General features: G+C 55.4%; 2 protein-coding genes across 2 annotated transcripts; one reads left to right on the top strand and one right to left on the bottom strand.

Moving 5' to 3' along the window:
* Positions 1-263: 263 nt before the first annotated feature.
* Positions 264-25,798, bottom strand: RNF123 (ring finger protein 123). Its single transcript, XM_007955348.1, has 38 exons — positions 25,717-25,798; positions 25,363-25,447; positions 21,426-21,505; positions 21,197-21,291; positions 20,845-20,899; positions 20,641-20,726; positions 20,272-20,358; positions 19,977-20,044; positions 19,706-19,831; positions 19,199-19,313; positions 19,014-19,118; positions 18,453-18,578; positions 18,200-18,292; positions 18,050-18,123; positions 16,337-16,454; positions 16,046-16,145; positions 15,791-15,852; positions 15,547-15,618; positions 15,234-15,354; positions 14,552-14,653; positions 13,060-13,166; positions 12,625-12,823; positions 12,127-12,272; positions 11,735-11,818; positions 10,815-10,922; positions 8,461-8,638; positions 7,567-7,641; positions 7,332-7,419; positions 7,151-7,238; positions 6,978-7,062; positions 5,562-5,701; positions 5,262-5,450; positions 5,098-5,173; positions 4,773-4,857; positions 962-1,104; positions 682-776; positions 482-567; positions 264-384 (listed from the first exon to the last, which is right to left on the bottom strand). Exons 1-38 carry the CDS (start codon positions 25,796-25,798, stop codon positions 264-266), a joined length of 3,945 nt encoding a protein of 1,314 aa, XP_007953539.1.
* Positions 1,869-3,386, top strand: AMIGO3 (adhesion molecule with Ig like domain 3). The gene has a single exon (XM_007955364.2). The coding sequence runs from the start codon at positions 1,869-1,871 to the stop codon at positions 3,384-3,386; it is 1,518 nt and encodes a 505-aa protein (XP_007953555.1).

Genomic DNA, 25,798 nt, shown 5'->3' with positions numbered 1-25,798 from the left:
GCACGAGCCCCTCTCCTCAAGAAGCCTGGGGCCAGGGCTATATGGAATAATAATTTAATACTCACTGTGGCCTTGACTGAAAGTCAAGCTCAGGCACAATTAGGGCCATGGCTGGGCTCCCACAAATGAGGCTACACATAGGCAAGTGGGGGTTGGATGCTCCTGGGGAATAGGGCAAGGGGAGCTCATAAATAGGGCCCAGCCTGGGCTGGATCTGAGGGTGCAGGATCCAGGATGGTGCAGGCTGTATGGGCTAGACAGGGCTAGGCGGCTGAGGAGGTGGTACTCGCATTGGTTGATTTCTCCCAGTCCTCCACAGACACGATGGTGGCTTTGCAGAAGAAGCAGTCCTTATTGTTCATTAGGTGCTGGTCGATGCAGGCTCTACCACAGGAAAAAAGATGAGGGCTGCTCTGTGTACCTGCTACTCCCTGTCCCCCCACCCCCCCAATCCCTCTTCCAGTGCACAGGGCCCCCTTACTTGCAGGACTTGTGTCCGCAGGGCTGGAACACAGCAGAGATGGGGTGGGCATAGCAGATAGGGCAGAGGTCTTCCTCACTGGTAGGCTGCAGGGAGGAGAGTGGGCTGGGTTTGGATCCCCAGACTGACATGGACACAAACTATCTCATGCCATTATGTACATTCAAGTGGCATGAACATGTTGCTGTGACCACACTCACCAGAGTGGCAGCTGCTGCCTGTGCAGATGCAGAGGTCAGGTGCGCCAACATCTGTTCCACCTGGGCCAGCTCTTGGGCACTGATATAATCTGTGTCTGGGGGGATGGGAGGGGATGTCAGGCCAAATGTGGCCTTAGAACTTTGTGCCTCTTGAGTATCCCCAGCCTAGAAATTTGCTCTCCTTGAGAATCTTGGCCTGACTCAGCCCCAAATACCACTTCATTGCCACCCCTACCTCCCCTCCAGTTCTGCACAGAAGGAGGTACTTCCCTCCACTCACAGCTCTGCAGGGAGAAGCGCTTCCGGTCAGGGGCAGGCAGGGCAGTGCCAGGTGCTGGGGGCTCTAACTGCCCCAGGAGATAGCATATGGAGCGGAGCTGGAAGCAGGGATCAGCCAGGAGCACGGAAGTGGCTCTCTCTGACCTGGGGGAGGGTTCAAAGGTGATGTCAGGGGGCTCAGGTTCTGTGGGAAAGCAATTACCCCTTCATCCCACTCTATCACCCTGTTTTTTTTTTTTTTTTTAAAAAAACCAGCCTAGTAAGTCCTGGATCCCAGGAAGAATTCATGTTGTCCAGGTGTCAGTTTAGGGGGCTCAGGGGGAGCTACCTTAAAAGTCCACCAGCCTTGTGACACACAGTAACCCTTAAAAATCACTCCAATAAACACAAACTAAGAATTAATAGCAGCGGCTTAAAGATAATGCTTCCCAGACTCCTTCCACCAGCCTATGTCCTGGCAGACTGACATTTTAGGGAGATAAGCGCTGCGAAAAGCCGCTAGCCAAACGCTTGTTGGGGACGTTAGGACCAGGCTCGTGCCCCACCTGGCGGCCACGCGGAGACTTCAGCTGCGCCTGCCCCGCCCCTCCTGACAGGAACCCAATGAGGGCTTGTGGTCCCGCCCCTTGAGCCACCGCCTCCCGGGCGAGTATTTAGCCGAGTGACCAGGGAAGTGCTGGGGAGAGCCAGGGGAACGCAGGAAAGCAGTGCTAAGCGAAGCGCGGCTCCACACCGCCGCCTGGGAACAAGAGCGGGAGCAGCCACCCGTGGGGGGCAAAGCCGCGTCCCGGCTCCTCGGCCATGACCCATTCTGCGTCGCGCACGTCGAGCCTGAGCAGAGGTGGGTGAGTGAGGCAGCTGTAGCCTGCACAGGAGCTGCCCTGACCCCATCTCTGGTTGACATCGCCATGGCGTGGCTGGTGCTGCTGGGCACACTGCTGTGCATGCTGCGCGTCGGTTTAGGCACCCCCAAGAGTTTACCACCCCCCGCACCCCACAACTGCCCCGACAAATGCGTCTGTGCTGCCGACCTGCTGAGCTGTGCAGGCCTTGGGCTGCAGGATGTACCGGCTGCGTTACCCGCCACTGCTGCAGACCTCGACCTCAGCCACAACGCTCTCCAGCGCCTGCGCCCGGGCTGGTTGGCGCCCCTCTCCCAGTTGCGTGCTCTGCGCCTAGGCCACAACGAGCTCGGCACACTGGGTCGTGGTGTCTTTACTAATGCCAGCGGCCTGCAGCTGCTTGACCTATCGTCTAATGCTTTGCGCACACTTGGCCGCCACGACCTGGATGGGCTAGGGGCATTGGAGATGCTGCTTCTGTTCAATAACCGCCTGGCCCACTTGGACGAACATGCCTTTCATGGCCTGGGTGCTCTCAGCCGACTCTACCTGGGTTGCAACGAACTCACCTCCTTCTCTTTCCACCACTTGCATGGTCTTGGTGCCACCCACCTACATGTTCTGGACCTCTCTTCCAACCAGCTGGGGCAAATCCCAGTGCCTGAGCTGGCTGCACTGCCAGCCTTTCTCAAGAACGGCCTCTACTTGCACAACAACCCCTTGCCTTGTGACTGCCACCTGTACCACCTGCTGTGGCGCTGGCACCAGCGGGGTCTCAGTGCTGTGCGTGACTTTGCACATGAGTACATGTGCCTGGCCTTCAAGGTACGCTCGTCCCGCGTGCGCTTCTTTGACCACAGCCGTGTCTTTGAGAACTGCTCAGCTGCCACTGCTCATGACTTAGAGCAGCCCGAAGAACAGCTGCACGTGCAAGTGGGCCGGTCCCTCCGGCTGCACTGCAACACCAGTGCTCCTGCCATACGCATTGCCTGGGTCTCCCCACAGCATGAGCTGCTCCTGGCACCAGGATCTCAAGATGGTAGCATCAAGGTGCTGACTGATGGCAGTTTGGCTATCGGCAGTGTGCAGCCACGACACCAGGGTATCTTTGTGTGCCTGGCCACTGGGCCCCGCCTGCACAACCAGACGCATGAATACAACGTGAGTGTGCACCATCCACGCCCTGAGCCTGAGGCCTTCAACACGAGCTATACCACGCTGCTGGGCTGTGCTGTGGGCCTAGTGCTGGTACTGCTCTACCTGTTCATGCCACCCTGCCATGGCTGCTGCCGCTGCTGTCACCAAATCTGCCACTGCCGCCGCTGGCCACGAGCACCCAGTCCTCTCCAGGAACTGAGCGCACAGTCCTCGGTGCTCAGCACCACATCACCAGACGCACCCAGCCGCAAGGCCAGCACCCACAAGCACGTGGTCTTTCTGGAGCCAGGCAGGAGGGGCCTCAATGGCCGGGTGCAGCTGGCTGTAGCTGAGGACTTTGACCTCTGCAACCCTGGGGGCCTACAGTTCAAGGTCAGCTCAGAGTCTGCTAGCTCTACAGGCTCTGAGGGTCCTGTGATGACCTAGGCTGCCCAGAGTCCCACCCAGGCCACCACCCTGCCTGCTATTTGCCCTGCTCCCTGCTGTAGTCCAGATAATTGGCAGGTGCTGATGGGAAGCCCTGAGCCTGGTCTCACAATTTACTAGGGTGGTTACTCAACAGAGGGGTTGAGGGCCCTAGGCTGTCTCCTGCTCCGCCCCAACAAAGGACCTACATGCCCCAAGTCCTAGCAGGGCCTATTTGTGCCCACTTGCCCTGGGAGCTCCTGGTCCCCAACTGCCCCATGAGGATTGGAGACAGAGGCCCTCTAGAAGAGCATTTCTATTAGAGCCCCAGCAGCTGTCAAGGTGGGGTGCTGAAGAGCTGAAGCAACTTTCCCTCCCAAGGGCCGGGAGGGAGTGGGCCCCAGGGAAACAGGAGTTGGCTCAGAAAGAAGCTGTAACACTCACACCCAGAGCAAAAGGAGAAAAGGAACTTTCCCTTCTGTGAAATAGGACTCCCTGTCCACCAACATCCAACCTACTTAAAGCTTCACAACCCGATGCAGAGTCTGGTGGGCAGACATTAGGCAGACACAGCTCCTGAAGAGACCATGGGGGCCTGGCCTGAGTCAGAAACACTGGCTGACCCTGCACTCTAGCCAGAGGGATCTGGATGCTGCACAAGCAAAGCCCATCCTGTGGCTGCAACTCACAAGGCAGCGCTGAGGGGGCACCATGGCCTGTTCCCCCAGGTCTTTAGCAGCAGAAAGCCTGCTGAATATGGCTAAACTGGGAGGGGAACGCACTGAGCTGGAACTCGCTCTCCCTTGAGGGCTGGAGCCTCTTTAGGGCTGGCACTGGTCTCAGCCTAATGGCTGAGGCGGAGCCCTGGCTTCACATGCATTTCACCACCCCCACTTCAGGGAGGCAAGAAAGGGGGTCTGGGAACCTCTTGCGTGTGGGGCCTGAGCTAGGCCCCTGTGGGGGTCCTGTGCCCAGCTGTCATGGAGTTTCTTAATAAAGGTAGGACGTGACTGTGCCTGGAGGCTTTGCAGATACAGATACCTCTGTGTGTGTGTGTGTGTGTGTGTGTATGTGTTCAGCTTTCAACCCTAATAGTGCCACCAGGCCTTACCATTTCAGGGTGACCCCATGAAAGTCCTGGCTCCCCTGCCTCTGCCTGAGGCATGGCCACAGCCAGTGATTCTGACCACTGGCCAGGACACCTTGTTCTGCTGGGGTCCCGGATTCTCCTACCCAGAGCTGCTACTGCCACGTCTTCAGGCAGTTCACACTTCACCACCTCTCTTCTGCCTCAAAAATTTGGTACTGATGTCCATTTTATAGATAAGGAAACTGAGATGCCCTACTCAGCCTCCTTTCCATCAAACACACCTGGCTCTCAAGGGGCCCACTGTCCCCAACACTCACCATGAAGCTGGGCCATGCACCAGTAACTGTACCAGGATGCCCGTCACTGCTACCAGGATGGGGTAGTGGTCCACGCTCTCCAGGCCTAAGGGGAAAGGAAGGAAGGAAGGAAGGAAGGGGTGAGCCACATACTCACACACCTCACAGGGCCTCCAGACCCAGGTGACACCATCTACTTCCTGATTGTCCCCTCATAGAAGGGTGAGTGGAGGCTGGGGCATGGACCTGGCTGTGCCGACACAGCCTGGAGGATCAGACATCACTGCTCCTCCCAGAGGAACTGAGGCCCAGGGGATGTTGTGGTACAGGGTGTCTGAGTCCTCACCAGGCAGCCGCAGGGTGACCACTCGGTCAAACAGGTTCCTCTCAGCTGTTACCCGGTTCAGCACCTGATTCAGCAGCTGTGAGCACAGGAGCCTGCTGGTAGATGGGTGGTCTTGCCACTGGGGCATCCCCAGGCTCCCACCCTGCTTGCCCAGATGGACACACCTGCGCGAGACGCCGCAGCAGCATCTCAGAGGTAGGCCGGGACCAGTCAAGGAATATCTCAGGCACCAGGGTGATGGTCATCTCCAAGACGCGCAGCAGACTGACCGAGAGGTCAAAGCAGGTGGCACATACCTTGAGTTGCCGGCTGTCTACGAAGTTGCGCTCCAGGCGTTCAGCTGCCTGCTGGATCTGAGCCACAGCAGGGGGCCAGTCAGTGGTCAGCCAGGGGGGCTGGCTACCTCAGAAGACCACGGCTTGTCCCAACATCACCCTAGCCCCCAAGGCCCCATCATAGCTCACCTCCTGGATCATGCCGATGAACTCTGAGAAGGCCCAGTTGAGCTGGTTGAGGACACTGTTGAGGAAGCTGGGTGCCACGTCAGAACCCTGCCGTAGCAGGTCTGCCATGTGCTGCTGCAACAGGGTGGAGGGGCAGGGCTCTGCTGGGGCCCAGGGAAGTGGCGTCATCAGGGATGCCATTGAAATGACCCTTGCCTATCTGCCTCTGTCCTCACAATTGGGCTGCTGGTGTAAGGACAGAAAGACTGCCCCCTAGGACCACATAGTTCATGAGAGCAGGGAGACAGGATGCTGAACTGCCTGGGGTCAGGGCTGCATCTGCCTGCTTCCTCTGTGGGGCAAGCCACAGCTGCAGTTGTTTCTGTCTCCACCCTACACTACTCCCCTAACCCTGGAGGCCCCTTGGCCTGGAACAGCCATACAACCTGAGCATAACCCTTCATATGGGGTTAGACTTAGAAAGGGCCTAACTGCTCCCCATATGTATCAAGGCCAGCTTCATTAAGGGTCTGCTCTGAGCCAGAGCCCTGCCATAAGTCCTGCTGTTCTCGCCTGTCCTCTATTGCCCTTGGCCTGGCCTTGGCATATGAAAAAGGGTGGGCGCCAAGTCGGGCTGGCAGGCAGCAGTAACCAGAGCCCTCAGCCGAGGCCAGGACCAGCATGTCTCCCCTGCCCCTCCCAATGCAAATCAATAGTCCCTGCAGCAGCAGGATGCAGACCTGGCCCCACTGCCACCTCTCCATTTATAGTTCAGTTCCGCCCAGGGCAAGGCCAAGGCATCTGGCAAGGACTTGCTGTGTGACTTTGCACAAGGTACCTGGCTGCTCTGAGAACACCCCGTACACCAAACTACAGCCCACAAAGGCAGAAATATACCACATGGGGCAAGGACAGCCACCATGTGCACTGAGAACAGCATGTGGCAGGTAGATCCTGTGAGCTAGACAGCCCAAGACCCCTGGACGGGCCTAGGTGAAGGTCCTCAGGCTCCCAAAGCTTGGCTGGATCCCCGGATTAAGAGCACAGTTGGTTCCTGATCAAATGGGCCCACTTCCAGCAAGCCCCATGGTTACTACCTAGGGCCCTGACTGACCCTGTCTGTGCGCCCCCGACTCAGGACTGGACATGGTGCTGGGGTGAGGCTGGAGGCCTGGGAGGGAGGTGGCTCAGTGAGTGAGGGATAGGATCTTCACCATGTGTGAGCCTGGGAAGATGCTAGCCCTTGTCACTGTGACTCACGCAGAATGCTTGTACCCAAAGGCACACACAGCATGGTGTTTTGTCCCTCACACCACCCTGGCCCATAAGGGGGTATAGTCCTAGAGTGTTGGGGAGTTTGGGGCCCCTCTGGAGAAGTGGACAAGTCTGAGAGAAGCCCAGCACGGTAGGCGAGTAGCTGCCTGACTGGATACTCACTCTGGAGGCTGGGCAGATTAGCATCTTCAGGTTTGGTTTTCAGGAGGTGTGGCAGTCGTGTATAGCGGTACCCGAACCCACAGCCCTGGGGGTGGGGTCAGTAGGTGGTCAGTGGGACAGGGCAACCTCTCCCTCCAGTTAGCTTTAGCCACCACCCCTCTGGTTAGGCTTACCCTCCAGAGCCGCACCAAGATCCAGTTGGTCTGGGCCCAGGGCCGTTGCTCATAGGGCGCCAAGAGGTTCTTCACCATGGCAATGCGCCTGCAAAGGCAAAAGGTGGTGGGTACAGGGTGAGGCTGGGTGTGATGGTGTTCAGGGCAGGTGTATGAACCCCTATACCTCATCTCTACTCACTGCTCCTCAGGGATCCGCTCCACAGCCTGCAGGGAGTGTGGGTAGCACACGTAGCTGGCCAGAGCTTGCATCAATGAGTCACGGATATCTGCTGGGAGAGGTCATGCCTCACAGGTGCCCAGCATAGGCCCCGGCCCCATGCTTCATGCCCACCTGACCAGCATTCTGCACTAAAAACAGCCAGCCAGAGGTGCTATCTTGCCCAATCCTCCCAGCCCACTGTGGGGTGCCTCACCAGTGCCTATGATGCGTGTGTCAGCAAAATGTTTGGCAAGGATAGCGGCCAGGCGGGTCAGGGTCTCTTCATAGCCTGTAGGGTAGGGTAGTGGGAGCTGTTGGTCAGAGGCAGGGATCCAAAGACAGGCCTGTCCATTGGCAGGGTGGGTGGGCTTGAGTAGCAGGTTCCAAGGGCCAGACTGGGCCTGGACCAGGGTCTGGGGTCATTGGGCATGGCACATGGCATTCACCAGCAGGTGATGAAGGACTATGGCACAAATTCACTGTTGGGGAGGGCAGGTCCTAGCAAGAGTCCTAACCTGGACTCAAGCCCATCTACTCAAAGCCCCTCGATCTCCCACAACTCTGCCTCTGAGGACAAAGCCCGAACCTAGGCCTGGTGTGTGGCAGGGGGTCAGGCCAGGGGCCGGACAGCCCACACCACGCTGTAGACATAAACTGCCAAGTCCCGCCTAGAATCAGTGATGTTCAAGAAGCCTGCTGTGAGTGACAGGGATAAAAGACTCTCCCCCGTAAGAGTGGCCATAGACCATGGCCAGTGCCAGGGTAGGAGGGTCAGGGGTCAGCTACCTCCTGGACCACAGCAGTTGTTAGCAGCCCCAGGAAGGGAGTAAAACTAGAGGGGGCTCCCACCCTCTGTAGCCTCTTGTCTGCTTCTCTCTTGGCACCAGCAGGAACCTCTCATTCTGTGGCTGCTGGTCCCAGAGCAGGACTTTCCATGTGGGGCTTTTGGAAATGTTTGTCTGATACAGGCTGGGTAGAGTAGGAGCTGCCCTCCTCCTCCCCATGCGGACAGGTGCTGCTGGGCCATGGATGGCTCAGACCAGGGTTCCAAGACTTCAAGCCAAAGGTCGCTTTTCTGTGCCCGCCCCCAGCCTGATGGCCCCTTCACCTGGAAGCTCCTCCATGCTGTGCACAGGGCCAAAGTAATTCTTGAGGGCACTATAGCTGTTAATGGCCACACTCAGGTAGAACTCAGGCATGAAGGCAAAGAGAGAGCCTGTGCGGTCGCCATGCTCGATGGTCCGCAGGCAGATGCGCAGCAGCCAGTAGATGTCTAACATCTTCTCCTGCACGGACACACATGGAGGGTCACAGGGAGCAGGACCTGGTCTGAGGGTCAGGAAAGGTCTCCTCACAAATATGACATTGGAGCTCAGACCTGGATCCAGGAAGTTGGAGCAGTGATTCAGGAAGGGGAGGGGAATACTGAGCAGCACAAAGGCCTGTGTGGCTGGGTCTGGAGAGGACCTACCTGAGCCCTGGTTTGCATTCTGTAAGGGCACAGAAGTTTTTAGGCAAAGGGGTGACATGCCCAGAAGAGTGTGTTTGAACACTGCCAAGGGCACAGAGGCTGTAGGGGTAAGTGGAACAGGACAGCAAGGAAGCCCTGCCTTCTCTGGGCTGCACTGATGCACATGACAAGAATGGGGCCCACATTTCGGGGGTGGGGTGGGGGATGGAGCCTCCATGGAGGTCACAGGTACTGAAGAAGCAGGCCTACTGCCAGGCAGAGGTGGAGAGTGGCTTGGGACATACGGAGCACGAAGTGTCTGGAGATGCTCCCGAAAACGCGTTGAGAAGGCAGATAGAAATCTGCAGTTCAAAGAAGGTGGGTGGGGAAATGAGTGCTGGTGGCACAGAGGCCAGAGAAAACAAGCACAATCTTCTCCACAGTGTGGTTCCCATGTTCTCAGTCTATGTCAGGATGTCAGCAAGGGGCACAGGTGGGGCCATCAACCAGCATGAGGCCATGGGCCCTCACCTAGGCCTACAGCATCTGCATCTCTTGATGAGAAGCCAGAGCATCTGGACTTCACACCAGCTCTTTTATATGCCCTAAAACCCAAGGGCCTGAGGAGAAGGTGTGAGCGAGAGGTCAGAGGGGACCTGAGCCAAGAAGCGCACATGGCAGGGGGGCCGAGAGGGCCCAGGGGGAAGCCTGCTGCCACAGAAGGCCAGGTAAGGCTGAGTGTGAGGAAGGGGATGGCAATGGCACTGACGCCACCAAGAGGACAACACAATGAGGATAGATGTGCTCGTAAGGTGGGGATCAGAAGGTTGACAGAGACCATGGTGAGAGTATTTTAGAAGAGTGGAGGAGCCTACACTGGGCCGAGCATGAGGGGGTTAGGGAGCTAAGAACATGGCTCCTACGAGACATGTAACAGAGAAGGGAAGAGAGAGTGGTAGCTGCAGGAAGAGTCAAGAAGAGGCATCACGTGTTTTCCTTTAACGGGAGAAACTAGATGAGAATGCAGGAGAGTGAGTGCTGAAGATGCAGAAGAAAGCAAGCTGAGACAGGAGGGCAAAGTTCCTTAGACGATGGTACCTGGGGGGTGAAGAGGTCACCTTGTCAAGTGGGCAGGCACTGACCCCAGTGTAGGGAGGGGAGGAAGCTTCCCTCTGACAGTGACCATCTTCCTAAGGCTGGGGGGCAAGGTTGTCTGCAGCACCAAGAGAGGAAGGAGGAGAGGCGAAGGGTGGGCTGGGTAGAGAGGAGCCACCAGGAGAAACACCAAGCAGAAGACAGCAGGCTGGAGATGGGATACTCTGGACAGATGGGTCCCCAAGGGACAGGCCCAAGAGGTGGCCAGATGTGCTGAGAGAGAACACTTGGGAGAGCCACAGGTCATCACTATGGGGAGAGGTCCCAGGTGGGGTGGGAGGGGCAACAACGACTGGGGGTCTAGAAGCTGGGGGACAAAGTACGGTCACAGTGGGAGTACACTGTCTGCCCCAGAACGCCAAGTGCCCTGGGAGGGCAGAAACTCATCTTTCCAGATCACTACCGTACCTCTTAGGTGTCCAGGATAGCACCTGCCTTACTCCAGGCTTTGGGCACGTGTTGAGTGAATGAATGAATGAATGATCAAGTGAGCAGAGAAATAAGAGTAGCCTCATGGGTGGGTGGTGAGTCAGAGAAGCAGATACAGACGGTGGGGGTGAGGCCCGGGGAGAGGCCACAGGGCCCCTGATGCACAGGGAGGGGTGGAGAGGCCAAGGAACCAGGAGGACAGGCAGGGGAGAAGACAGACCTTGTTCCTCAAAGGAAGGACTCGTTAGCTGGAGTGAAACCAGGAGTCTGAAAATGGAACAATGGTACAAGGGGGAGGAGAGGGGCCCATATGAGCCAGGAAAGGAAGCGGTGAGGAGCCCTGCCCAACCCGTGACCAGTCAGCATGTGGTTCAGAAAAAAAATTATTGGAAAGGGGACAGCTGTGGGCCAAGGCCACCCCTACACACCTGGGAGTAGAGAGTAGCATGGACCCAGGCAAGACGGCGGCTCAGGTGGTCCAGCTTTTCTGAGAAAACCTTCTGGCTCTTGGTCAACTCTGCAAGGATGTCTTTCCTCTGCCACACCAGGGGAAAGGAGGACAATCAGGATATGGCCTCGTGCTTCAGCTCCCCTACCCCAGGCCTGAGGTCTGTCATCACACTGCCAGTCTGAGAGGGGAGGCTCTGTTGGTGCTTGGGGCATGCAAAGGGTTAGAAGACCTGGGGTTCACCCTTCAAAACCCTAATTTGCCACTGATCCACCAGTGAGCCTGGGCAAGTCTCAGAACAGGGCATGGGCATCTTCTCATGTGACAGAAGTAAGATCTAGTTGGGTGTCCACAAGCCCCTAGTTGAGGCACCCCCAGAACTCAATGCCGAGCTCCAGCAGCTGTTCTCGCCTGGGTCAGGCCTGGGGCTCTTCTGACAAGTGGGGACAGGTGGGACTGCCAGGGAAGCCCCACCTAGCCATGCCTGGCCCCACTCCTCAGGCCAGGGCAGCCACAGCAGAGGGGTCCTCACATGTGTGGGGGGCCAGGCCTTGCTTCCTGCTGAATCTGCAAGTGGTGGCCCAGGCAGCACTCAGGGTGGAATCCATAATTGATGAGGAGAGTGGGTGTGCATCAGCACTTAGTGGGCTGGGGTGAGGGGGGCTTGGCACAGGCTGCAGCTGGTGGATGGGGCTTGGGCCTTGCCAGGCCCGCTGCCAGCCCTAAGCTCACTGTCTTGGTGTGGTCAAGATGGGGGTAGGGACAAAGACTGCTGGGGAAGCCCCTAAATGCAGGGCCAGGACAGCCCAGATTTCCTTTGTGGGCTGCCCTGAGGCCCCGAGTGGGCAAGCTGCCTCTCTCACCCACCCCCAAAGACCCACCTGCCTGTTCAGAACTTACCCACTTGGGGCACCGGCGGAGTTTGTCTTCTGTGTCCCTCAGAGCCATCGCATACTCATTGACATCATCAGACACGCCCACCATCTAAAGTGTTGGGTACCACACATCTGAGGTGACCTTTGTGTACCCTACTCAAGCTTCTCCAGAGCCAGCCTGGACCCCAGTCCTGCCAAGCTTCCAACCTCAGGCCTAGGGCACCTTCTTTCCCACAAGTCAACCAAGTCAGTTCTAAATAGTGTCAGCAGAAACCATTCTTACTGAGGCACATTCACCCATAAGCAACTCTGCAGACATGGGTGCACACGCAGGTATATGTGTGCACACACACATGCACGCATGCACGCACGGCAGAACCCCCTATACACGTGCATGGCCAACCCACGGTGCAGGACCTTGCCCAGCTGCTGGTGGACACTGAGGTTATACATCATGATGGCACCATCGAGGATTTCCAGCAGTGAGTTCTCAGTGAGGGGCTGCTCCGGTTCTTCAGGTGGCCGCCCCAGCAGCAGGCCCTCATTCCAGTGGCTGCCCTCGACTAGGGAGTAGGAGAAGGGCAGGGTCAGGGTCAGGCTATCCCAGCTCTCTCCCAAGCCTATGGGACCAGGATGAGCCTCATGGCACAGAAGGATCTGCTCTCCGCTTTCCTGTGCCCAAGGAGGGACCTGCAGGGAGAACATGGGGGAGGGGGTGGGGCAAGGCCCAGAAGCTCCAGGACCTATTTCTGTAACATCGATTTTCTGCCCTCAGAGTGTGCTTCCTGCGCCCTTGAGATGCTGCCAGGCCACAGGGCCGGAAGGGCATGGGGTGTACCCTGGTTTTGCCTAGGGTATGTGTGGGCGGGACTGTACACAGTAGAAGGGTCCTTTTTTGCCCTGCCTGGCACCTACTGTCCTCGCGGGTCCTCTGCTCTGCGCTCAGTGTGCGGACCTTCACTTTCTCCGTGGTGCTCAGAGGCCGCCGTGGGGTCATGAGGCTCATGGCCGCCGTGCTGAGGAAGCGGTTGGCTCGGCCCAGGGTTGGGGAACTGAGCCAGCCAGGTCGGGGCAGGGGCAAAGCCCCCCCCATAGCTAAGGCCTGCATGGGGCGCTGCGGTGGAGAGAGGAGGCCAGAGGCCATTCAGCTCCCTGGGACCAGGGGCCACCTAGGGCTCCCTCTGATCCATGGGGCTGGGGAATGGGGAGGAAGGGTTCTTGTCTCCACCCACAGCCAAGGAACCCGCCTGGAGAGACACCCCTTGCCTGCATGGAGGGGGAGATGGCTTTGTGTGATACCCCTTCCCATGTGACAGAGGAGAAGCCCCCCACCTGCCCCTACCGCGGCACCTGGGCCGCAGCTGGGGCTGGCTCCTCATCTTCATCCAGGTCATCCATGGTGGTTGCCTGGAGTTCCTGTGGGTCAATCAGGATGTTGGCCTTGGAGGCAAGGTCATCTAGGAGGCAAGGCAGGAGAGTGCTCAGGCCAGAGGATGGGTGATGGCCACCAGCTGGAACTTACCAGGACAGCAGGGAAGCACTAGCTGGCTTACAGGAAGCCTTACAGGGCCCCACTGACCCTGTGCCTGTCCCTCAATCCCTCCAGTCCAATCTTTATTCTGCAGCCCAAGGGCCCCTCCTTGACTCCTCAGCAGGAGGCATTTCTGATTACAACCTCCCCTGTCACTGGTGCTCATGACCTTGCCCTTTCCAGGGCCTTCCCTATGTCTTTGACTATTCCATCATCTCCTTCCTTTATCTGGCCCCATAAACAAACTGAGACCCCAGGGTGCTCACTTCACTTTGCACAGTTCCAGGGAGCCAGGCCTCACATAGGCTGGTCTATACTGCCATGCTGACAACTGACTACACCACTTCTGCCTGCATCCCAGCCTTGCTCCCAGCTATGTCTCTGGGCACCTCACACACACTGAGCTCAACACTGAATTTGTTACAGCAGCCTCCTTCTGCAGTCCCTCTCCCTGCTGGTGCCCATTCTCCACACCATAGCAGCCAGAGGGAGCTTCTTAAAATGCAGACTCCCTTGCAGAATAAATGTTATCACCCAAGAGCACTGTGCTCCTTTAAAAAACTATCTGTATGAGACCAAATGGCCAACATTTACTCTCAACCAAAGATGGGAAGGCAAAGGGGGCAGAGAAACTAGATTACTGGAAATAGAACAATTAGAATGCAAATAATGAGAAAGTTGCCACACTGTGAAAGATGCAAACGATGGCACTAAACAAATTATGTAGAGATTATTAAAATGGGAACTAATTTGCTGTGTAAACTTTTACCAAAAACACAATATGTATTTAAAAAAAAAAAAAAAAACTCCTCTACTGTACTCTCATCCCCTGGGGCAGGTCCATACCTGCTGCGTGGCCTGTAAGGACCTGAGACTCTGTCCAGAGACCCCTTGGCCTCCCCACTACTCTCTGCCTTGCCTTCTATGCCAGCACACCAACTGCTTCCCATCTCCAGGCCACATGGGGCTGTGTCCGCATCCCTGCTCTTGGTCACGCTGTGCCCTTTTCACTGGGTGACTTCCAGGGTGAATTCACCCTCGGAAGGCAGTTTAGGGAGCACTTGCACCCCCATCAAGATCCCTGAGTCTCCTTCTCTGGAGCACACCTGTCCCCTTATTTCATTACAGGACTGCAGTGGCTGCTCCAGGGAGATGATGGTGGACCCAAGACCCAAACAAGGCAGGGAAATGCCAGTTAGCATCTCCCTCCTACAGAGGCTCAAGAGCCTCACGCGCCCTCTGGTGGGCACAGAATAGCTCAGCACCCATCCTCACCCACACCTGCTCCAGGGCCCACGTGCCAGCACTTACCTTTGAGGGTTTTCCGAAGATGAGAGAGGAGGCCCCCCAGGCGCTGCAGGTCAAAGTAGTCCACTTTGCCATTGTAGAAGATCTGAGGTGGGATGTAGGCCTCTGCAAGGAGTTGGAGAGGCTGCGTCAACTAGTCTAGGCCTAGCACAAGGACCCTCCCAGAGACCTCTCTTCTACTCTGGCCCAGCATAGCCAGGCCCCCTGGCCTTGGCCACCTGCAGCGAGATAGCATGGGTGGGCGGAACTCAGCCCCACCTTCCCTGTTTTCAGGACAGTGCTCACAAGTGCACAGTTATGATGAACGGGACATTCTTGGCTGACAGTCACCTGGGAGAAGAGAGAGGATCCTGACCTAGCCCAGTCCAATCCAGGGCAGGTGAGGCTTCCCTTGACCCTTAGAGATTTGTCTTACACAAATACAGTGTTCCCTAATACTCCAGAGCCCATCCAAGGCAGCCATTACAAAGGGCTGCTCAGAGACTAGATGGGGCAGGACTGAGGGAGGGAGCACAGAGGATTCAGGAGCTTGTGAGGACACTCAGCATGAACATGGTTCCTACTGGCCCAGTGGGGAGGCCACCTATAGGTGGGGGTGGGCTCAGTTGGGCAGGAGGCAGTTTTCCCCACTCCCTCCACACCAATCTGTCCAGCCTTGCTGACCCGAGGCCCCAGCCCTACTCACCCTCACTGAAAGAAGTGCTGGGGTTCAAAGCCTTATATTCATCCCAGTAATAGCGCAGGGCAGAGATCAGCCGGTGCAAGAAGCAGACCATATACTCGGGAGGGCAGAGCATAGGCATGTTCTGTGGGCACACAGCATACGTGCATTTGTGCAGCCTGGAACCCAGTCCCATCCTCACCCAAGGCCCTGCCCCAAGATCCTGGGCTAAGCAGAGAGGGAAGGGCTGGGCAGGGATAAGGCAGGCTGAGAGGGGCCAGAAGCCAGGGGCCTGGACACTGCAACCCAGCCAGGGTCTGGTCAGGTAGGCACCTACCCCCCGGCCGCTAGCGTTCTCCTGCAGAAACTTTCGGAACTTGGTTAAGAAGATGTACCTAGAAGCTTCACCCTTCCAGGGAGGGGAAAACGAGGCTTTGATGAGCTGAGAATCAGGCCCCAGACTGGCCTAGCTCAGTGCTGTTCCTGACCAGCCAGTTCCTGATCCTGACCCCTACCTTGGGGTCCAACATAGCACCCTTCCCCACCAGGACCCATACAGGGATCTGGAGGGAGTCACTCACCCCATTGCTGTCTTTATTGTTCAATAGTAGCTTCAGGATCTGGACCTGTAGCTCTTCCACCACTAGAGGATGGAGGAAGGGAAGGGATACGATGCTGAGGCCTCTTTAGGCTGGGCCTTACCCTCAGGGGTTAGAGCAGGCAGCAGGCTCGGGCCAGAGCTCTACCACCAGGGTTTCCTGAGTGCAGCCCAGTGCTCCCAGGTACACATGCCCATGACTCCCCCACCCCCAGCCGGTGCCCGAATCAGGGCTGACCTTCGATGCGCTTCTTGAGCCTTTGGCAGCCCCGTTCATAGGCACGCCTCCGCAGCCGCTCCTCTGCAGTCTCCTCCCTCACCTCCTTGCTCTCTTTGTCCTGGGCAGAGATTGGGTGGGAGACAGCAAGGCTCACCCAGGCCTACTTCAGATAGAAGACCCTCACCCTCACCCCCATGAGTCCAGGGACCAGAGCTAGAGCAGGGGTCTCGCATCCTAAGTGCCAGGTAGCCCAGACATCCTGGGCCAGCCCTCAACATGCTCACTGCTTGCCCACTTGGGGTCGCTCACCTCTCTGCTGGAGCGGTGTGGCCACCAGGTGGTAGGAATGAGCTCCTGCAGGCCAGCCTCCTCCACACGCAGGGGGCTCTTGATGTAAAAGAAGACTACAGAACGGAGCACATCGAAGCTGGCAGTGGTTAAGACAGCTCTGTTCACCAAAGGGTGCCCTGCACATCCTCATCAGTCCTCCCTCTTCAGCACTCTCAAACAATGCCTACCCTGGATGTGCCCCCTACAGCTCTCCGCCCCCAAGAGTGCCAACACTGCTATATTCCTGTCTCCTCCAGACCTTGAGTCATGTGAAGAAGCTGTGGCTGCCAAGCCTCCCAAGCCTGATAAACACCAGGAACACAAGGAAGGCCTGTCATGAGAACAGATGACTGTGGGACAGGCTGGTGAGAGGGGCTGGTGACCTCTCCCCTGACCCCAACTCTGGAAGGGGAGCTCTGGTGGCATAATGCCTAAGGCACCTCACTGCTAACGAGAAGTCTGGCAGCTCAAACCCACCAGCCACTCCTTGGAACAAAGACTGAGCAATCTGCTTCTGTAGAGATACTGCCTCAGAAATCCAAGGAGGGGTAGCTATGAGTCGAATCAACTGGACAGCAGTGAGGTTGGAGGCTGGAAGACCCCAGACTTAGAAGATGGCCAAGAGCACAGACTTCCCAGCTAGCACCCCAATACCAGGCTCTCCCTCCTGCTTGTAAAGGTCTCAGCTTTTTTGGGAAGCGGGAAAAGCTGTCTCCTTAAAGGTCTTGTAGGAACCCTTGCCCTGGAACATAGATAAGAATGCAGTACTTTGGTGGAAAGACGCACAGAAATAATTAGCCCAAAGGACTAGTAGACCATGTGATCTTCAGCCTATATGACCATGAGATGAGAAGAACTAGACGGTGCCCAGCTGCCATTGTCAACCACTTGGAGGGGGATCAGTGGAGAGCCCAGATAGAGTGCAAGAACAATGTGGAACCAAACTCAAAATCATAGAAGAAAAAAAGCCCCCCCCCCCCCAAAAAAAGGTTTGCTAGTCTGATGAAGCCTGGTGGGACCCCTGAGACTACAGTCCCTAGTTATCCTTCAGGTCTGAATTGAACTCACTCCTGTGACTTCCAGCCAAACAGACAGCCATGTGGGGTGAACATTTATGCCAAGTAGTTATACTCCTTGTCGTGGGAGAATAGAAGGGCTGTGTATGCACAGGGAGACAGCTAGAGGGGAGGGCAGGAGTGCATGGGAGGGAAGGACATACGGAAGAGGTAACTACAGGGAGGAAGTGGGAAGAGAGCTGTTACATTGTGAGAAATTGCAGTCAGTGTCATGAAACAGAATGTGTATAAACTGCTGTATGGAAAATGAACTTGCTCTGTAAACTCTCCTCCAAATCACAATAAAAATTAAAAAAAAAAAAAAAAGAATGCAGTGCTTTGGTGGAAGAGAACAGGCCCTGATGGCCCCTGTACCTCCACGTAGCTCAAGCATCTACAACCGTGTAGAAACCCTGCCCAGGCTGGCTAGTTGGCCTTAGTTCTTTACCTTCACTGTTCTGTAGAGAAAGTGCTGGGCAGGCTGGGGCTGGGGACAGGTGATTCACATACTGGGGGACTCTGGTCTTCTTGAGCTTCCCTAAGGACCCCTGGCCAAATGGACACTGCCTTCCCTGGTCTCTCCTGACCCCATGTCAGTACCATATGTATGGCCACTAGGCAGCAAGGGGGAGGATACAGGACGTTGCTAAGCAGAAACTTGCGGGACTTCTCGTGCTTCAGGATGGCGATAGTGAGCCGCAGGTAGTGGATCTGTGGGGAGGGGTGCTCAGTGTAGGTGGGCCAGGCCCAGGACACTCAGGGCAGGGGCATGGGCAGGGGCTCCCACCTGCAGGCTCAGGTCTGGAACGATGGGCGAGAACCGATATAGCCGCAGCAGGGACATCATCAACTGCTTGAGGCAATCCTGGACCTCGTAGTCCTGGGGGAGAGATACCTGGCTATGCACCTACCACAGCCCAAGGGCAGGCTCCAGGGCTGCCATTCTTGGGGCCTTTTGTAAGTCCCAGCCTATATTTCCCACCCCAACAGAGCCTGACATCGTCGCCTGAGCCCCGGGGAGTGAGAATCGAGGGCCTCACCTCCATGAAGAGCCACAAGAGGTCCAGGATCTGGTGTACCACCGCCTGTGTCTTTGCAAGTATGCCTGACTCCACGATGCCAAGCAAGAAGCTCATGAGCACAGCCTCCACCAGGTATACCATGCGCTGCACCAAGGGTGAGCCCTTATCAGGTAGTGCCCTTCTGCCCCACTCAGGGCACACTGGCCTGACACACAGCTAAGGCCATGCTTGAAGGCTCTGGCCACAGGCAGACTGACTCTTGGGGCCCCTTGAGTAACCCCAGCACACAGATGAGCCCTTCTCCAGGGTCTGACTGAAGGACAAGAAGGGCCACTGGCCACATCCCTCTGGGGCTTCACACATGCATTTCTCCTGGCCTGTGTCATCACTGCTCTCTCAATTTTCTATCTAGATATCCTGATACTCTCAGCTAGAAGCATCTCCTCCTCTCCAGGGTGTTGTCCTTAGAGTCTGAGAGGTCTGGTGATGGCCCTGGACCTCACACCACTCAGCATCCCAGCCCTAAGCAGGGATTTATCTACCATGACCTGCCTCTCCTGCTCACAAGTGTCCTCTCACCAGGAGGGGCGCAAAACGTTGGAAGATGTGGGCCAACGTCAGGAGGACGGTGGGCTGGCCCTGCAACTGCCACTCAGAACCTTCCTTTACCAGCAGCCGTCCATCCTGCATGCAAGGGAGAGGAGGCTGTGAGGGGCAGAGAGCTGGGCAAGGCCCCCAGTTTGCTCACCCAGACTCTGGCTCACCACAGGGTCCAGCTCCACGCTGAGCACCGCCCGGAAGCAGCCAAGCAACCTCTGTGCCCGTACCAGGTCAGCCCGTGGCGGGTCCTGCAGGGGTCGGTAGCCTGCCACTGGGTAGGTGCCACAGAGTTAAGCCAGCAGCCATGATCTAGACACACCTGCCCCCCTCCCCATTGTGACTCCTGAGGAGGGGCGAGGGGCTCTAAGGCAGGGTTGTAGAGTCAGACAGCCTGGTTTGGCCCACAATTCTCCCACTTGTATTCTCTGTGAAATGTAACTCCTCTTGCTGCTTCAGCTTCTTCATCTGTGAGAGAGGTATTAATGGCACTCACCTAACAAGGCTGTTGTAAGGACTGTTGTCTTCAGCAGCCACCTAAGCTGCAGGATACTCACTCCTTGCTGCAGCCAGGGCCTGCCACCAGCCCACAGAAATTCTGGGGCAGGGAGCCCGTCACCCCAGCTTCCCCAAGAGCTCCCAAGCAGCCCATAGCAATCTTCCCAAAAGGATATCGCAGGGGGCGGCTGCCGAAGTTGAAGGCTACGGACTCCTTGAAGGAGAGGCTGATGGCTGGGAAGTAGGCCATGCCCAGGCCCCTGGATAGGTTCTCAAAGGCAGTACCCAGCGACACACCGTTCCTGGAGCAGAAGGGCAGACCTGTAAACCAGTGCTACAAAGGGTGTGGCCAAGATGGGGCAGTCTGTTTGGGGCTGCCTACCCTCAGGCCTGGCCCCTTTACAGTGGCTGGGAGGCTAGGCTTGTGAACAGAGGTGGGAGACTCACAGGCAGAAGGACAGAGAACCGTTGTCCAGGTCAATCAGGCAACTCACGATGTCCCCCGCTGCCCATGCCTGCCCAGGGGAGGGAGTCTTACAGACGTGCAGAAGCCCAACAGCCTGTCCACTCTGCCCCTTCTGCTGCGTCTCCACTGCCACCAGGGGTAGATTGGCCACAAGTATGGAAGACCTGAGTTCCCATCCCCAGCCCTGGTGCCCTACGATCCCTCATAGCTGCCCAGGGGATCAAGCCAAGTTATGGGGATGGACACGGGAAGGTGTCACAGGAGCTGGGCCCTCACCTTGCCATAATTTGTTGTGGTCACATTCCATTTGCGCACCCGGTTGCCATCGTAGGCATAGGAGTTGTGTGTATCTCCAACCCCCTCCTGGAGAAGAGACACCTGTGAGGTTTCAAAGGCTAGCAGCAGGGCCAGAATCCACCAGCCACCAACCTTGGACTGACATGCTTTTAGGAAAGGGGGCTGATGCTCTCAGGAAAGGTGGGGTGCCTTGGGATAGGGCAGGGCCCATTCCTCCACCGGAAGGCAGTCCTGTTTAGGACCCTGAGCAGACCCTGGTCCTGGACAGTCTCAGGGGCTGCCCAGGCCCCAATGACACCTGTACAGGGGGTGATCTCCCTGAGAGGAATGCCCCTCCCTGGTGCGTACCTCCTGATTGAAGCGGCAGTTGATGGTGCACCAGCCGATCTGCATAAGCCCTTGGGAGGAGATGAGCACCTCGTAGACCCATTTTCCTGGAAAGAGCTAAGTCAGGGGCTAGGAGCTCACAGGTAGACAGACTGCCTCCTGTCTCGGGCTTGGGTTCTCAAACTTCTTCCCAACTCCCCAAGCCACAACAGAGCACGGTCTCACCTTTGTATACACATGTGGTAGAACGGATAGTTCCAAAGTTGCTATGCCCAATCACCTGGGTGAAAAGCAGGGAAGGTGTGGGCTTCCCCTCAGGCCCACACTGCACTGTGCCCAACAGGTGGGAGAAGCAGGATTTGTGTTGCAGGGGAGTCTGGGCCAGGGCCATGATAGGAGAGGCTTGGGGCTGCAGCCACATTAAGAGGGGGTCAGGAAGGTTTGGAGCCACATGAGGATGGATATGTGGCTACAGTCCTATCAGAATGAATACAGAGACTGGGGCCACATCAGGAGGAACTTGGTGCTGCGTTGGGAAGGACTTGGACCTGGGATCTTACACCTTGTCCTCACTCACCCCCAAGAGGTCGTCATCAACCAGGAGAAGCCCCTCAAAGCCACCTGTGTGGTCTAAGACCACAGTGGATGGGCCAAGCCGCCCTTCATCTTGTCCTGCAAAGAGAAGAGGTATGGAGTCCGGCAGGGTAGAGGGGCTGGCAGAACACATAGGGTGCAATGAACTCACCAGGGCAGCCACCTCCAGGTTCCAGCCTCAGCCCTCACCCATCCCAGGGGCTGCCACGTACCCTGGGTTTCCTCATGTTCATCATCCACCTGCAGCAGCTGGTCGAGATGCTCTGGCAGGTTCTGGAAGTTCAGAGGTTTCCTTGGGAGAACGAGAGGCTGTGAGGGGTCCACACGTCCTGGAAACCAGCCAGATGACACTAAACTCCTCTCCCATCCCCTTTTCCCTAAGTTTCAGAAGGTGGCTGCCCAGATTCTAGAAAAAGGGCCATGCCCAGTTCTAGACTCTGTCATGTTGGGGGTCAGAAACCAAAAATCTGACCAGTCCAATTTGGTGTACCTCAGGACTGTCACAAAACAAGAGCCATTTCTAAGTCTTAATAATCCACTGACTTGTAAATCAGAAACAGTGGCTATATGTCAGAGTTGCAGAGGATAACAAGGACTAATAATTTATGCTCCCTGCATAGCCCACAATGTGGCCACTGTCAAAGACAGTTGCTTTGATTCTGTCTGGAAGAGGAAGACTCAGAAATGCCAGCCTCCAAGGTGGTCAGTACAAAGGCCAGCTAGTTCAACCCTTAGTGACAGACCTGTAGTTCCTTTGGGCAGACTTCCAGTCTACCCATCACCCACCCAGGGCAGTCCTTATGTCAAATCAGATACACATGGTGATACAAAGGCCTCAGCTGTCTGTTCTTAGAACCAGTGGGTGGTTCTGTCCTGCACCTCTTTACACATGGATGGGCAATGGAGGGCACAGCCACCCACCACCTGTGCTACCAAAGGAGCTGGGAAAATCTCTCCAGGTGCCCCCTCTGACACAAATGTCCAAATGAGAAAGGACCCTATACAATGCAGCCAGCTCTGTCCTCAGCTCAGCTGCTAATAATAGTGTGTGTGTGTGTGGGGGTAGAGAGTAGAGACCTGATGCCTTATTCGGGCCCAGCCCTCAGAGCTACCAGCACCTGCTCTTCCACCTCTAATCCTGACTCTGACCTCACATGTCAAACAGAGGGAAGCTCTGGGAAGGGATCTAGATGGGCCAAGCGCTGGCAAGGTAGCTCGAGCCCAAGCTCAGGGACCATGTGTTCCTCTGTTATGAGCCACTAACGACCCTACGTTGCAGGAGGTGGAGATGCACAAAGCCTCCTCCTCACCTCTGTTGAGACCCAGGCCAAGGCCAAGTAGTAACCCCACAGTGGGGTCCCCAGCCACCATTGTGGAAGGCTGCAGCAGTGTCTCTGATTAACCTAATGGGCCCAGGGCTAACAGAGATGTCTCTAAATTTTTTTTTTTTTTTAATTATAGCTACTGCTTTATTTATCCCTAATACTTTTTTTTTTTTAATTGTGATTTGGGTGAAAATTTACAGAGCAAATTCACTTTCCCTACAGCAGTTCACATACACTTTGTCTCATGACATTGACCACAATTTACCACAATGCAACAGTTCCCCTCCCACTTTCTCCTGGTTAATTACCTCTTCCCTGTGTCCATCCCTCTATGCCCTCTTGCCCCCTGAGCTGTTTCCCTGTGCATAAGCAGCCCTTCTTTCTTCCATGATTGTTGTCTCCAAGGAGTGTATCTACTTCAGGTAAATGTTCAACTCATATGCCTGTCTTTTGTTTGGCTGGAAGCCACCGGTGTGGGTTCAATTTCAGACCTGACAGGCAGCTAGGGACCATAGTCTCAGTGGTTACACCAGGCTCTATCAGACCAGCAAACCTGGTCCCCCCCCCCCTTTTTTTTTTCCCCAAATGATTTTGAGTTTTGTTCCACATCGTTCTCCCTCTCTATCCAGGCTCTCCTACATAGATCCTCTTCCAAGTGGTTGACAGTAGTAGCCAGGCACCATCTAGTTTTTCTGGTCTCATAGTCACACAGGCTGCAGACTGGATGGTGTACCAGTCGCTAGGACTGATTGTATCCATGAATTTTTGTTTTTTTTCATTCTTCTTTGTTCTGGATGATGAGAGACCCATCATTGCATCTAGATGGCAGCTTGCAAGCTGTTAAGATCCCAGTCGCTACTCCTCAAAGTAGGAGGTGGAACAATGTTTTGTGTGGTATGTTATGCCAATTGAGCTTGATGTCCCCTGTGACTATGGTCCCGAGCCCACAGGTTCAACTACTTGGTCCCTCTGGGTAGCTGGCTGTGACCAAGCAGTGACTACCACCTTGCCTCTTGTCAGCTTACTATACACCTGGGAATTCAGATCATACCCATAAACTTATAGGACCATTGTCTGCCAACCCTATACATGTTCTTGGGTACACTCCCCACTTCACAGACATACCTACTAGTTCAGCCGGTCCACCCATCTACCCACCAATGTTTGCCTTCACTGACAACGCAGGACTGTATGTGCAAAAGGGTTCATCTTTGTTGTCTGTACCTCCCATGTACCTCTCTATGTCTTTCTCTTCCTCAATGCCACCATATTGCTCACTCACAGGTACACTGCCCTTCTCTTCACCCAAATCAATATTTATCTCTATGTATCTATCTAAGAGTAGTTCTTGCAGGCACGTGTTTGGGCAGCCTGCTCATCTTGTGCCTGTCCCTGAGAGTACACTGCACACAGTTGTGGGCAGCTGGCCTGAGCTATAGCCTCCGCGAGTGCCTACAGCACCCTGTTTGGTCAACCCCAGCACTTGCCTGCCCTTTTTGGATTTCCCAGGTGCCAGCCCAGGGCCCTCCATCCCCATAACAACTGACTGATGGCCTCACCACCTGTTTTCCCTCCTGGCGGCCGAAGCACTGGCAGCAGCGGGACCATCTCTGGTATCACATGAGGCAGGGATCAGATGACCCTGGGAACCAGCCAGGACTGGGGTTGGGGTGGGGGTAGGCATTAGGCCTCCATAAGTAGGAACCCTCTGATGACTACAGCCACTTAAAAGGAACAGGCAATGATGCTGCCTTTTGTGCCTGCTCAGAAAGCAACTGTGAAAGACAGAATAGTTGAGGCTGGTGAGGGGCAGAGAGACAGGACACCCATGCCTCACTGCAAGGAATAAGGATCTACATGACCCTTTGAAGAAGTAACTTGGCAACAATCTTAAAAGTGATTGAAGGTCAAATGCTCTCACCACATGATCCCAATCTCAGATATCTTCACAGCACTGTTAACAAAAGAAAAAAACCCTCCAAACCAGAGCAGTGCTGATGACCACGGCAGACCCCTGGCCTAAAGGATCAATTTTTAATGTGAAAAAACACTCATGGGATAACATTTAGTTGCAAAAATAGGATTCAAAGTTTTACATACTATTGGAAGTGAGGGATATGTTCATTACCTTGATGGTTTCACAAGTCGTGCGTGTATCAAAACATCAAATTGTATGTTTTAAATATGTGCTGTTTATTATATGTTAATTATAATTATACCTCAGTAAAGATACTTAAAAAAAAAAAACTGAAGATGACAGAAACTTTAAAAAGAAAAAAAAAATTTCTATACACCATTATCTAAATTACATATAGCACCTTATGACACAAAGAAGACAGAAAGAAGTCACATTCAAGTAATCATAAGGTGATAGATACCTGTCCTTTCTTTTTTTAAATCTGTTTCTAAGTTTCTGCTAAAGCATGTTTATAACTTTTGTACAGACTAAACTTAAATGCATTACACATGCAAGGAGAAGGGCCTGATGAGGCCTATACTTCCCCAGTTCAGGAAGAGGCTACAAGGGGTCAGGATGAGGGAGAAGTGTCGGCAGGTGGGCACAGGACTAGATGCTGAGTGTGGAGTAGGTGCTATGCTGAGCACTGAACGTGCCTGACCTCCACACACCCTCAGAAGGAAAGGACAAGTACTGTCTGGAGAGATGAAGCAGCAGAGCCCCGAAGCAGACTCTCGCTGAAACTGTGGCTGGAGCAGCTAAGTGAACCAAGTCAATCTGCCTAGAGCCTAGGCTCCCCTTCCCCATGACCCCTGCAGCCTCTGGCCTCTGGTCTGTCCAGCAGAGTGAGGAGGTACCCAACCATACCTGCTGGTGGCTATGGAGGACACATGATCCGGAGAGGAAAAGATGCGGTGCAGATAGTCATTCAGTAGCTTCTCATGCACAATACCTGGGCCACAGGTTGGAAAAGAGAAGAGGGTCACATGGTCAGCACAACTCACAGCCTCAGCCAGCCCCAGAGGTCCTCAGCCAGTCACAGGGGTCACAAGATCACCTATGCTGGGTGCATTGCTCCATGGTTACCAGGGAAGATAGCTGGCTCACAGGTACAAACAAGTGGGTGCAGCAAGGCCTGACGCTCGTCAGAGCTGGGGCTTTGCTGCCTCTGCCCCTTTGTTCTCCTTTCCCCAACACAAAGCACCCTCTCCCAGCCCTTACCTGTGACCTTGGCTTTCTCGGTGTCCGAAGTCAGCCTATAGCTTTTGCGAGTGAAAGACATGCCAGCCCCCTTGGACGCCAT

The sequence above is a fragment of the Orycteropus afer genome, unplaced genomic scaffold (genome assembly GCF_000298275.1).
Source record: "Orycteropus afer afer isolate SDZICR_OR568_19922 unplaced genomic scaffold, OryAfe1.0 scaffold00498, whole genome shotgun sequence".
Taxonomy (NCBI): Eukaryota; Metazoa; Chordata; class Mammalia; order Tubulidentata; family Orycteropodidae; genus Orycteropus; species Orycteropus afer.
The sequence above is the reverse complement of the archived record's forward strand: the minus strand, read 5'-3'. Positions and strand labels throughout refer to the sequence as shown.